We start from the raw sequence: 12,146 nt of genomic DNA, 5'->3' as shown, positions 1-12,146 counted from the left end.
GAGGGGGAGGGGGGGGAGGTGGGAGGGTGGGGAGGAGGGGGAGGGCAGGGGGGAGGTGGGAGGGCGGGGGGGAGGGCAGGGGGGAGGGGAGAGGGGAGGAGGGGAGGGCCGGGGGGTGAGGGGAGGGCAGGGCGGGGGGGAGGGGGAGGGCAGGGCGGGGGGGAGGGTGAGGGTAGGGGGGAGGTGGGAGGGCGGGGGGGAGGGGGGAGGGTAGGGGGGAGGTGGGAGGGCGGGGGGGAGGGGGAGGGCAGGGGGAGGTGGGAGGGCGGGGGGAAGGGGAGGGGAGGAGGGGAGTGGGGAGAGCGGGGGAGGAGGGCAGGGCGGGGGGAGGGGAGGGGGAGGGCGGGGGGAGGGGGGGGAAGGGGGGAGGAGGGGAGGGCGGAGGGAGGGGAGGGGGAAGAGGGGAGGGGGGAGGGGAGAAAGGGGGGAACAAGAGGCTCAGCCGGCGCGGCCGCGGCCTGGTCTCCGCCCCCCCCCCCCCCCCCCCGGCCCGGCAGGACACCCCAGAGGGGCCGCGGGGCCGGCCCCCCCAAGCCCACTGAGATCTGGGGTGGGCCCCCGGGCCAGCAGCTCAACAAGGAAAACCAGATACCACGGACGGCGAGCAGGGGAGGGAGGCAGCGGGCGAGGCCGGCGGCGGAGGCCATGCGGGGGTGCGGGGCTGGTCGCAGGGGGGCGGCGGGGGGGGGGGGACACGACACTGGCCCCCGCGTGGGGTCCGCTCATGCAGGGTGGGCGCCCCCCGCCCCCAACCACGAGTCTTTCAAGCCACTCACCTGCCGTGGGGCCACAGGAGGCCCAACACCTCCAGAGGGAATGATGGACAGACAGACAGACACACACACACACACATACAGTGGGGGGAGTTGTTTGGGGAGTCGGGGTTCAGGACTAGCAGCTAGTAGTTCCACCCTCTTCTCTCCCACACGAGACAACGCAGCCCAGCGCCACCCCTTCTACTATGCTGAAAGGGAAACTGAGGCACAGTTTGTGCCCTCTGCTCCAGTGTTCACTCCACCCTAAAAAACAGTGATTTCAGGACTTTAAGTTTCATGGCCTTGTTGTGGGAGGACAGGCCTTCCTGGGGCTTGAACTCAGGGCCTGGGCGCCGGCCCTGAGCTTCTTTTGCTCAAAGCTAGCCCCTACCACTTTTTTTGTTGGTGGTAGTGGTCATGGGGCCTGAACTCGGCCTGGGCGCTGTCCCTCAGCTCTTCAGCTCAAGGCTAGCGCTCTACCACTTGAGCCACAGCGCCACTTCCGGCTTTTTCTGCTTATGTGGCACTGAGGAATCAAACCCAGGGCCTCCTGCATGCAAGGCAAGCGCCCTACCACTGAGCCACCTTCCCAGCCACCCCTCCCCCCCCACGTTTGAGCCACAGCTTTACCTCCACCTTTTTGCTGGCTCACTGGAGATAAAGTCTCACGGACTTTCCTGCCCTGGGCTGGCTTTGAACCTCCATCTTCAAATCTCAGCCTTCTGAGTAGCTAGAATGACAGGTGTGAGCCACTGACGCCTGGCTTTTGTTCTGTTTTGAATTCTGGTGCTGGGGTCTGAACTCTGGGCCTCTTGCTCGTGCTTAGTTTGCACACTCAAGGCTGGCGCTCCACCACTTGAGCCACAGCAGGTTTTTTGCTTTTTTCTTTGGCTGGTTCACTGGAGATGAATGTCTTCTGCATTTGATTGGCCAGGGCTGGTTTTGAACCGTGATGCCCTCAGTCTTCAGCCTTGTGTGGTGATATAGACTTAGTGAGCACAGACCAAAGGAGACTAGTCAGGACAAGCGGGGTCCTGCCAAAAAGAGGGGCCCTGGTGCACGCAGAAAAGCGCCGCTCTGCAGCTCTCATTTTTTCCACTCAAGATTGGCACTTTGCCACTTGAGCCACGCCTCTGCTCCTGGCAGAGACCCGATGAATGATACTGGGCGCGATATTATCCTGTCATATTCTTTTTGTCCGTCTGAAATTATTGCACAGCAAAAAGGTCACACAATAATCGAGCCGCGCCTCTGTGGCTCATGCCTGTCATCCTAGCAACTGGGGAGGCCGAGAGCTGAGGATCGAGGTTCAAAGTCCAGTCTGGGGATAGAAAGCCCGTGAGACTGTCAGCTCTAAACACCAAAAAAAAGCCAGAAGTGGGAGCTGTGGCTCCGGTGGTAGAGCGCTAGACTTGAGCACAGCAGCTCAGTGCAGGCTAGGAGCATCCAGGCCCTGAATTCAAGCCCTGGGACTGGTATTTAAAAAAAAGCCCAAGGTGGACTTGTGGGTCAAGTGGTAGAATGCTAGCCCGAATCAAGCCCCAGTACCCCTCCCCACACACACACACTAATGATAAGACATGAATAGTTACACCATACAAACCTGAACACCCGATTAGAATGCAAAGCTGGAATCAAAATGTACAACAGCAATAATAGCACAGTACATTGATTATGCAGCAATGAAAAATGCTGTTAATACAGGCTTTCTTTTCTTTTCCAGTCCTGGGGCTTGAAATCAGGGCCTGGGCGCTGTCCCTGAGCTTCTCTTGCTCAAGGCTAACACTCTACCACTTAGAGCCACAGTGCCACTTCCAGCTTTTTTTGTGTATGTGGTGCTGAGGAATCGAACCCCGGGCTTCATGCTTTCTAGGCGAGCACTGGACCACTGAGCCACCTTCGCAGCCCCTTCATGCGGGTTTGCTTGGCCCTGGAATATCACATTTGTGGGCGTCCCGGGGAGAGAACAAGGCAGGTGAGCAACGAGCCTCCTGGAAGACGTGGATTGGGGCTGAGGTGTACTTCTCTCGAGAACTTGTGTGTTCCAGGTTGTGGTGGTGGTCTTCGTACACCAGCGAGCCGGTGTTAGGAGGCTGTTTGGGTGGACGCAGGCCCGGAGGGCCCCCACCGGGCTGCAGGCACGCCGTCTCCCGCGGACTGTCCCGGGCTGGCCTCGAACGCCCAAGCCTCCGTCTGCCTCGTGAGCTCGGGGGTTGCAGGCGTGTGTCTCCACGCTGGCCTCCTGCCTTGTTTTCTGGGGAGGTGTCGGGGATGGGGCCTGAGCTCGGGGCCCTGGCGCTGCTGTCCTGTGGTTTTTCCGCTGGAGCCCGGCACTCCGCCATCGTCTTGTGGCTGTTGGAGATGAGCGTCTCCCCCGGAGCCGGCCTCGAGCCGCGGACCTCAGGCCTGGGCCTCCCCAGCCGGCTGGGCCACCGGCGCCCCCCACCCCCGCCCCACTCCGCTCGGGGTGCTCACCGTCAGGCCCCGTCTTCAGCTCCCATGGCTTCCCCTCGGAGCTGGTGGAACCCGGCTGGAGGGTTCTAGATTTCCGTCTTGGGGTTTTCCCCGGGGCTCCGGCCCGCCTCGAAGCTTCGGTGGGCAGCCAGGCGGGGCCGGAGCGGAAACGCCCGCGGCCCACGTGCCGGCCAAGGGGCAGCACCCAGAGCGGCAGCACCCAGAGCGGCTGCTCGGATTGGTCGCCCAGAGCACTGCTCGGATTGGTCGGCCGGGAGCGGCTGCTCGGATTGGTCACCTGGAGCACTGCTCGGATTGGTTGCCTGGGAGCGGCTGCTCGGATTGGCTGGCTGGCGGGCGGGCGGGCGGGGTCAGGGCGTGAGAACGTGCATCTCTTCGCAGGCAGAACCGCGGGGTCCGCGAAGGTGGAGGATGGGGAAAAGTTGATCCACGTCCGAGAAGTTACTAGCGAGAGATGAGAGGGCGCCGTCCCCGCGTCGTGCAGACCGGGACACCGGGCCGAGGACAGGCGGATGAGGACGGACGCGGGGGAGCCGAGCAGCGGCCGTCCTCTGACGCGGGGCGGGGCCGGGGCCCGCGGCCCGGGGCGGCCTCTCTCTCTGTGGCGGTTTCTGGGTCGGTCCGGGGCTCGCGCTCCGGACTGCGATCCTCGGGCCTCGGCCTCCCCACCGAGGTCGTGCCCCCCCCCCCCCGCCCGTGGCCTTACTTGGGGGTGGGGAGAGGACGGACAGATGGACACAGGAGACGGCAGAGCCAGGGCGTGTTTGGGGAACGTTTTATTGCCTCGTTTCCGCGGGGAAGCGCGTCCCGCCGCCCGGGGGCTGGCAGGGCCCCCACCCCCCCTCACCCCCACCCCGCGACGGCTACAAAAATGGGGGGCGATTGTTTTAAAAAAAGAAATCCGCGCGGAGGGCCCAGGAGTGGGGGCTCTGTGGGGGTGGGTGCCCCCCATCCCGTTCCCCCGCGCAGGAGAGCGAGGGGGTCTGCGTGCGAGCGTCGGCGCGGAGGCGGCCCTCTGTCCGTGTGAAGAACCCCCGACCCCCCCAGCCCTCCCCCCGCCCGGGCTTCACGGCTCACCCTGGGCCGGGGAGGGGGGGGCTGTGCAACGCGTGGTGGGTGTCACATCATCGAGGGAGCGTACAGAGAAGGCGGGGAGCCCAGGGCTGCCTGGAACCCTGCACCCCCCCCCTGCTCGGGGCGCCCCTCCTGGCCCCGAGCCCGGGCTGGCCGGGTCCGGCGTGGTCTCTGAGGAGGTCCCATGGAGGGGGACAGAGGGGGGGAAGAGGTCGAGCCCCCCCCCGGCTCTCCCCCCTCCCACCCCGGGGCCAACCGTCCAGGTCGGGTCCCACCACCGGATCCCCGCCCCCACGTTAGTCATGAGTCCGGGAGAGAGCGCGGAGGGGGCGATCGGGGGCCAGAGGAGTGATTTGGGGGGGGGGCAGCCTCCGCTCCCGCAGACACGGGGCGAGCGTGCAAACTCACACCCGCCGGAGGCGAGCTGGAAAAAGCCAACAGTGAGGAGAAAAACAACCGTGGCGCGGTGGGTGGGTATTCTCCGCCACCGCCCGCCATGGTCCTTGAGACCTCACGGAAAACTCGCTTTTGTGTGTTTTCCTCGGAAGGAGGAGTCGTCTCTGCTCGAGCCACGCGAGCCACGGCGGCTGCGGGGCCAGGTGTGTGTGCGTGGCCAGGCTGCTAGACCACGTACTGGTACGGGTCTGCCTTCCCGTGGTCTGGCGTGGCAAAGGGACTGGCCCAGCCCAGGGAGAAGGGGTGGCCGAACACGGCTTTCATGTTCATCCACTTTGTTTTTTTAGCCCATCTTCTCTCTTCCTTTTTCAATTGCTCTATTCCCTGAAAACAAGAACAATCACACTTTCAGTTAAGCGCTTCCAGGCGGGGGCTTTGGGCGGCCAGGGCCTGGCGTGAGCTGGATGCAGGTGGACTGGGCTGTGAATGCTTGCTTGCTTTTGGTGTGTGTGTGTGCACGGGCACGCATGTGCGTGCATGCATGCCACTCCTGAGATTTGAACTCAGGGTCTTGGGCACAAGCTGTCCCTCTCTGAGTTTTTGTGATCAAGGCTAGTGCGTTACTACTTTGAGCCACAGCACCAGTTCTGTGTTGCTGTTGTTGTGTTTTGGGGGTGGTTAATAAAAGAGAGATGAAGAGTTTCCTGAATTTTCCTTCTCGGGACTGGCTCTGCACCATCATCCTCAGATTTCAGCCTGCTGGGGAGCTGGGATGACAGGCGGGAGCCGCTGGCGCCCCGGCTGCTTCTCTTTTATTTTCTGGTCAGTCCTGGGGCTTGAACTCAGGGCCTAGGCTCTCTGTCCCTCAACTCTTCAGCTCAAGGCGAGCGCTCTACCACTTGAGCCACAGCACCCCTTCAGGTTTTCTGGTGGTTCATGGGAGATGAGTCTCACGGACTTTCCTGACCAGGCTGGCTTTGAACCACGATCCTCAGATCTCAACCTCCTGAGCGGCCAGGATGGCAGGCGTGAGCCCCGGCGGCGCCCAGCCAATGCTTCCTCTTTCTTTGAGGAGCCTCTCTGTGTCTGGTGACGAGGGTCACCGGGCTCTGGAGGAACGCATGCATGTCCGTGTGTGGCCCTGGGTGGGTGGGGGACCCCTCGGTGAGTCTGAGAGCCACTGCGACCGCTTTGCAGACAAAAAAAGGGGGGGAGGAGGGGAACCCCATCAAATGACTGCTCTGGCCCCGTGCTGGGTGAGAAGGAGGAGGGCGGACAGAGGCCCCGCGCGAGGGAGGAGAGGAGTTAGTACGAGTTACAGGGCGCCCCCCAACGCTGCCTCAGTGGGTCCTGGGTGGGTGGGGGGAACGGCGGCCTGGGAGGGGGGAGCGCTGAGCCCCAGCGCTGATGCCGTTGCTTCCCAGACCCGCATTTACTCAGAACCCAGAGTTGCTGGGCTGCACCTGGGGGGAGGGGGTGACCCCCCACCCCCAGATCACTGGATGGCAGCAGCTGCACCCCCCACCCCCACTCCCAAGCTCGGCTCTCCACACGCGGGCCCAAGTGCTCTTCCTTTTTCCCCCCAAAAAAAACCGCAAGGGGGGGGACACGGCCGCCCCACGGAGTGACCCGAACCTCCCCCGCTCCCCGGCCCGCCACTCACCGTCTCGTCCGTGCAGATGGAGTGCACCTGCGTGCCGAACATCACCGAGGTGAAGATGAGGAAGAGCAGCGCCTCGAAGCACAGCATGATGAGCAGGATGACCGTGGCGGGCGGCGAGAACGAGCTGCACTCTGCAACGCGAAGGCGCCGCTCAGCGCCGGCCGCACCGTGCGCGCTGCTCAGCGCCGGCGCCCGGCCCTGGCTGGAGATGGGTCCTGCGAGGTGGGGTCCGGCTGCACTGGTTTTGAGGGTGCCCCCCCCTTCCCGGTCTGCAAAGGTACTAGGGGACCCCCGGGGACATGCCTCGGGCTCCTGAGGGATGAACTCCAACAGAGAAACACTCTTCCCAGCTCTCCGCTGAGGGCTGGGGAGCAGCCCATCCTTGGGGGGCCCCCCGGGGAATATACCAGGGAGAAAGGAGGCTTTAGGGCCTCAACTCTGTACTCTGCGCTCCCTGGCTTCCCCTGTCTACCTGCCTTCTCTCCCTCCCTCCCTTCCTTTCCTTCCTTCTCTGTGCTGGTCCTGGGTCTTGAACTCAGGGCCTGGGTGCTGGGTCTGAGCCTTTTTGCTTCGGCTTGGCGCTCTACTGCTTGGCCGCAGCTCGGCTCCCCGCCTCGTCTGCTGGTTGGTTGGAGAGGAGAGTCTCACGGACTCCTGCTCAGGCTGGCTCCAAACTGCGGGCCTCAGATCTCAGCCTCCTGAGCAGCTACAGCATGGCGGTGGGAGCCCCGGGAGGCCGGGGACTTTTTCCTGTCGGTTGTGGGGCTTGAACTCAGGGCCGGGCGCCGTCCCTGAGCTCTTGCTCAAGGCTGGCGCTCGACCAGCCACAGCTCCGTTTCCGGTTTTGTGGTGGTTCGCTGAAAAAGTCTCATGCGTTTTCCTGCCTGCGCTGGCTTTGAACCGGGCTCCTCAGATCTCAGCCTCCTGAGATCACAGGGGTGAGCCCCAGGCACCCCACTAAGACTTTCATTTTGTTCAGGGCTGTACCAGCAGACCAGTGCTCCGCAACTAAAGGATCCTGGCGCAGGGTTGGATCTAAGATTTATTTTCTTTCCCCTTCTGTACTGGGGGGCAAAAAGGATTCATGGGAGACTGGGAATGTGGCTCAGTAGTAGTGTGCTCGCTAGCATGCATGAAGCCCCAGGTTCAACTCCTCAGTACCACCTACACAGAAAAAGCTGCAGGTGGCGCTGTGGCTCATGTGGTAGAGTGCTAGCCTTGAGCAAAAGCAGCTCAGGGACAGTGCCCAGGCCCTGAGTTCAAACCCCAGGACTGGCCAAAAAAAGAATTCATGGGAGAGCCAGACAAGGTGGCTTGTATTAGGTAAAATAGCCTGGGGGAGGGGGGGAGTTGCAAGGCTCCACCTCAATTAGTAAGCCAGGTATGGTGGTACATGCCTGTAGTCCCAGCTATGTGGGAGACACGAGGTAAGAGGAATAGGATGGGGAGCTGGCTCTGGAGAAACATCGGGGGCCCTATCTAAAAATGGAAGCAAGAAAGGACTAGGGATATGGCTCAAGCAGTGGAGAGCCCACGCAGGCAAGCTCGAGGCCCCGAGATCCAAACCCCAGTCACACACACACTTGAAAAAAACGGAGGAAGAGGCGGCAGCATTGCTCCGTGCAGCCTCGCACCGAGCACGGCCATGGGGGGAAGGCCGGCGCTAGCTACTCGGGCAGCTGAGATCTGGGGATCGTGGTTCAAAGCCAGCCAGGCCAGGAAAGCTCACGAGAGCCTTAACTCCAACAAACCCCCGGAAAACCGGGGCGGGGGTTTGAGCCACGACTCAAAATGGGAGCGCGGCGGCCATGAGCGAAAGAGCTCAGAGACGGCGCCCAGGCCCCGGGTTCGAGCCCCGCGACCGACAGAAGGAAAAACTATGTGAAGAGATAGAGATGTGGGAAGGAAGCTCCCTCGCCCGCGTGGGGCCTGGCCTCGGGGCTCCCCACGTTACCTGCGGGGCCGCCTGCGAGGGGCGGCCTCGTGTGGCGGAGGGAGGCCCGGGCCTCTGCGCTCGCTTTCCCGGCCGCGCCGTTCGCTTGGAGGATATCTAATAAAAGGAGGTCGGACCCCGGCCCCGGGCAGGGTCGTGAGAGCCGCCCCCCCACTTCCACCCTCACCCCGCTGCGGAGGGGGACGGACGGGGGGCGTGTCACCCCCACCCGCGCGCACTCACTGGTCCAGTCCTCCTCGAAGCAGTGCAGGAAGTGGAAGCCCACCATGATGAGCGCGTGCAGGGAGATGAGAGCTATGTACATCTGCAAGAGCAGGAGAGGCGCCGCGTGGGGCTGGGTCGGCCTCCTGACCCGCCCCCCCGGGGGGAGGGCACCCCGACTCACTGTAAACAGGACGAAGTATTTCTGGTTGTTCTCGCCCACGCAGTTGTTCACCCACGGGCAGTGGTGGTCCATCTTGCGGATGCACCGCTTGCACACGCTGTCGAGGTACACGAGGGGGACCTTCAGGGGCGGCCCACTGCCTGGGAGGGGGGGTCGGTCCCTCCCCTCCCCGTGGGGGAATGCGACGCCCCCAAGGGACCGGCCACAGGGGAGGCTGGGACGTGAGGATCGCGCTTTGAGGCCAGCCCGGGCAGGACGATCCGTGAGACTCCTATCTCCAACGAACCGCTCAGGAGAAACCTGAAGCGGCCCTGCGGCTCCGGGCGGTGCAGCGCTAACCTCGAGAGAAAAACGCTCCAGGATAGCACCTGGGCCCTGAGTTCAAACCCCAGGACCGGCACCAAAAGTTAAGGAAAAAAAAAAAAGTTGAAAAAGAAGGCAGATTGGGACTTTGGGGGTCATAGACCACAGGGGACAGAGGCCCGCGCACCCCAGCCCTCTTGGCTGTTGGGTGACGTAAGAGGCTGGACCCGACCCGGCGGAGAAAGACGTTCCCCCGGGGTGACAAGGAGTTTGAGATCGGGCTTGCGTGAACAACAAAAAAGGAACAAAATCGCTTGCACAACTTGACCAGGTGGCGTAGCCGAGAGAGAAGAATGGTCCTGACCCCCCAACCCCCCACAAGAAGGTGGGGGGAGGATGAGTGCCAGTGGCCTGTCGTCCTACTTACTCAGGAGACAGAGATCTGGGGGTCACGGTTCAAAGACAACCTGGTCAGGAAAAGTCCACAAGACTCATCTCCAATGAACCAGGAAAAGCCGGAAGTGGCGCTGTGGCGCAGGGGTAGAGCACCAGCCTTGGGCAAAAAAGCTAAAGGACGGTGCCCAGCCCGAGTTCAAGCCCCAGGACTGGAAAAAAAGCTCTTTGTGTGGGTGGCTTCGTGCCTGGTCCCCCGAGATCACTGGGGAAGCTCCCTGCTTTCCGAGGAGAAGCGTCTGCCGCCTCCCCAGTCTGTGATTACCAATGCTGCCTCCTAGTCTGAAGGCAGGTGGCCATGGTGATAAAATGTCACCAAGGGCCAGGCGCTGGTGGCTCTCGCCTGTCACCCTAGCTACTCAGGAGGTTGACTTCAGACGATCCTGGTTCAAAGCCAGTCTGGGCAGGAAAGTCTGTGAGATGCTCATCTCCAGTGAGCTACCACAAGCTGGAGGTGGCGCTGTGGCTCAAGTGGTAGAGCGCCAGCCTGGAGCAAAAGAGCTGAGGGACAGCGCCCAGGACCCGGGCCCAAGCTCCAGGACCCGCACAGAAAGAAGGAAATGATGCAGAAAGCGGCTCAAGCGGTAAGAATGCCTACGTAGCAAAGGTAAGGCTGCGAGTTCGAACCGTAGCACTGCCAAAATAAATGAATCGAGTACAACACGCAGTTATGCGTGCGAATATACGTATGACACACCCTCCCTCACGATATACATCCTAGCTGGTAACATCTGTCAGACACTGTTCTCCAGAGAACCGCCACGGTGTCTGCTTCCTGAAGGTTCCTCCCGATCTCCGCTGGCTGTAGGGCTGCTCCTCCTTGCTACTTACTTCCTTTATTTATTAAAAATAATAGTAATTTTTTTGGGGGGGAGGGTTGGTCCTGGGGCTTGAACTCCAGGCCTGGGCACTGTCCCTGAGCGTTCCCCCTCAAGGCTGGGGTTCTACCACTTGAACCACAGCTCCACTTCTGGCTTTTTGGCAGTTACTTGGAGATCGGAGTTCTATGGGGCTTTCGTTCTATCCATAGTCTGACTGGCTCGCCACCTTTTTGACTGAAAGGGATGGTGGGCCGAAGTGTTGTGGGATGGAAAGATTGGGGGACCCGAGAGCAGGTTCTCATCGAACCGAAGAGGGTGGGAAGGGCTCAAGTTCTGTTATCAGCCTCTGCAGATCTACCCCGTCCTCTCCGGTGAGCCCCGATAACGGACGCACAGCGATCCATCGGAAAGCAATACGGCGCTACGTAAGTGTGTGGGCACCACAGGGTAGAAAGACGAGCACAGGGCTGGGGTTGGCCGCGTGCGGGGCAGGTGGGGTGCACGGGGCGCATGTTAGGTCTAGGCCAGGAAAAGGGTCTTCAGCTCCCCCCCTCCCCCCAGAAGCCTGCTGCTCTGGCCGTCCACTCAAGCATTTCAATGGCTCCACCCACATGAGCATCCATGGCCCGTCACATTAGCATCCTTGGCTCCACCCACACCGAGTTCTACCCTCTTCTTGGGTCCACTGAATGGGAAGATGGAAGCAGCCTGGATCCCCAACACTGCAGGGAAAGATTCCCCCCTCCTCCCCGATCTCCCCTCCCGCAACCTCACGGCTGGTGCTCTACCGCTGTGAGCCCCGGCGCCATGTCTGGCTCTTTTGGCGATTCTCTGGAGGGAAGAGTCTTCTGGGGAGGCGTGTGTGTGTGTGTGTGTGGGGGGGGGGGGGGGGTACCTGCAGTGGTGGGCTCGGTCCGGCTTGATGCTGCAGCACTTGGGACACTTGTAGACCACCTGGCCGGGCTTGAGCTGTAGGCTCTCGATGAACTCTTTGGTGGCATTTCCCTTGGGCACGGCCCCCTGTGGGGAGGAGGGGGGGAGGCGTCAGGCCCGGGCGGGTGCGTTCTGCAGGGCAGAGTCATCATTCAGATCCACATCCCAAAACACGTCCACACGGAGGATTATTTCTATTTTTTTTTCAGTGGTGGGGCTCGAACCCAGGGCCCGAGCACCATCCCGAACCTCTAGTGTGCTCACAGCTAGTGCTCTAGCACTTGAGCCACAACACCACTTCCGGCTTTTTTCTGTGTAGGTGGGACTGAGGAATGGAACCCGGGGCTTTGTGCGTGCTAGGTAAGCGCTCCACCACTAAGCCACCCAGCCACACCTGACGCACCGGCCAGCCTTCCTGCTCCCCTGGCCCAAATCTGTGTGATAGCACATGGGGCCTCCTACTCCACTGTAAATTTGGGGGGGGCAGAGGCGACTTTCCACTCCCGGGGCCAGGCGCGAAGCCAGCCCTGGATCAACCCACGGGGAATAATAACCCGCCCCACAGACGTGGAGCGGGCGCTCGCATACCAGGCATAGTTCCGAGTGCTTTCTGACAAAGAGCGGCTGTCAGCAAGCACAACAAGAAACTGACAATAACCGATCAGACCGAGACCACGCTCTGGTCCCCACTTCACAGCGGAGGAAGAGGAGGAAGAGGTCGCAAGCCAACCAGGCGACCCCAAGGGGCAAATCTAGAAGCCAGATCCAGCCATCCAAGTGTAGAACTTATGCCTTGATCAAAAGCCAACCCAATTCACGGGATCCCTACTTAAGTAACTTTATTGTACCGGTCCCGGGGCTTGACCTTGGGGCCTCAACGCTGTCCCTAAGGGATGCTTGTTTCCCCCCTCAAGGCTAGTGCTTGGCCACTCAA

General features: G+C 61.8%; 1 protein-coding gene across 2 annotated transcripts in view; it reads right to left on the bottom strand.

The window, feature by feature from the left end:
* Positions 1-4,019: 4,019 nt before the first annotated feature.
* Positions 4,020-12,146, bottom strand: part of Zdhhc3 (zinc finger DHHC-type palmitoyltransferase 3) — a 28,142-nt gene continuing 20,015 nt past the window's right edge. The window contains exons 3-8 of one of the 2 annotated variants that reach the window (XM_042666059.1): positions 11,175-11,299; positions 8,703-8,799; positions 8,540-8,621; positions 8,318-8,413; positions 6,364-6,494; positions 4,020-5,084 (exon numbers count right to left, since the gene is read on the bottom strand). In XM_042666059.1, the coding sequence (XP_042521993.1) occupies positions 4,926-5,084; positions 6,364-6,494; positions 8,318-8,413; positions 8,540-8,621; positions 8,703-8,799; positions 11,175-11,299 (690 nt within the window). In that variant the 3' untranslated portion in view covers positions 4,020-4,925. The remainder of the gene's footprint in view (positions 5,085-6,363; positions 6,495-8,317; positions 8,414-8,539; positions 8,622-8,702; positions 8,800-11,174; positions 11,300-12,146) is intronic. The other variant, XM_042666060.1, reaches the window with a different exon arrangement.

Source organism: Dipodomys spectabilis, unplaced genomic scaffold (assembly GCF_019054845.1).
Source record: "Dipodomys spectabilis isolate Male_0828 unplaced genomic scaffold, ASM1905484v1 ptg000360l, whole genome shotgun sequence".
Lineage (NCBI taxonomy): Eukaryota > Metazoa > Chordata > Mammalia > Rodentia > Heteromyidae > Dipodomys > Dipodomys spectabilis.
Note: the sequence above shows the minus strand (reverse complement) of the source record. Positions and strands in the feature narration are given on the sequence as shown.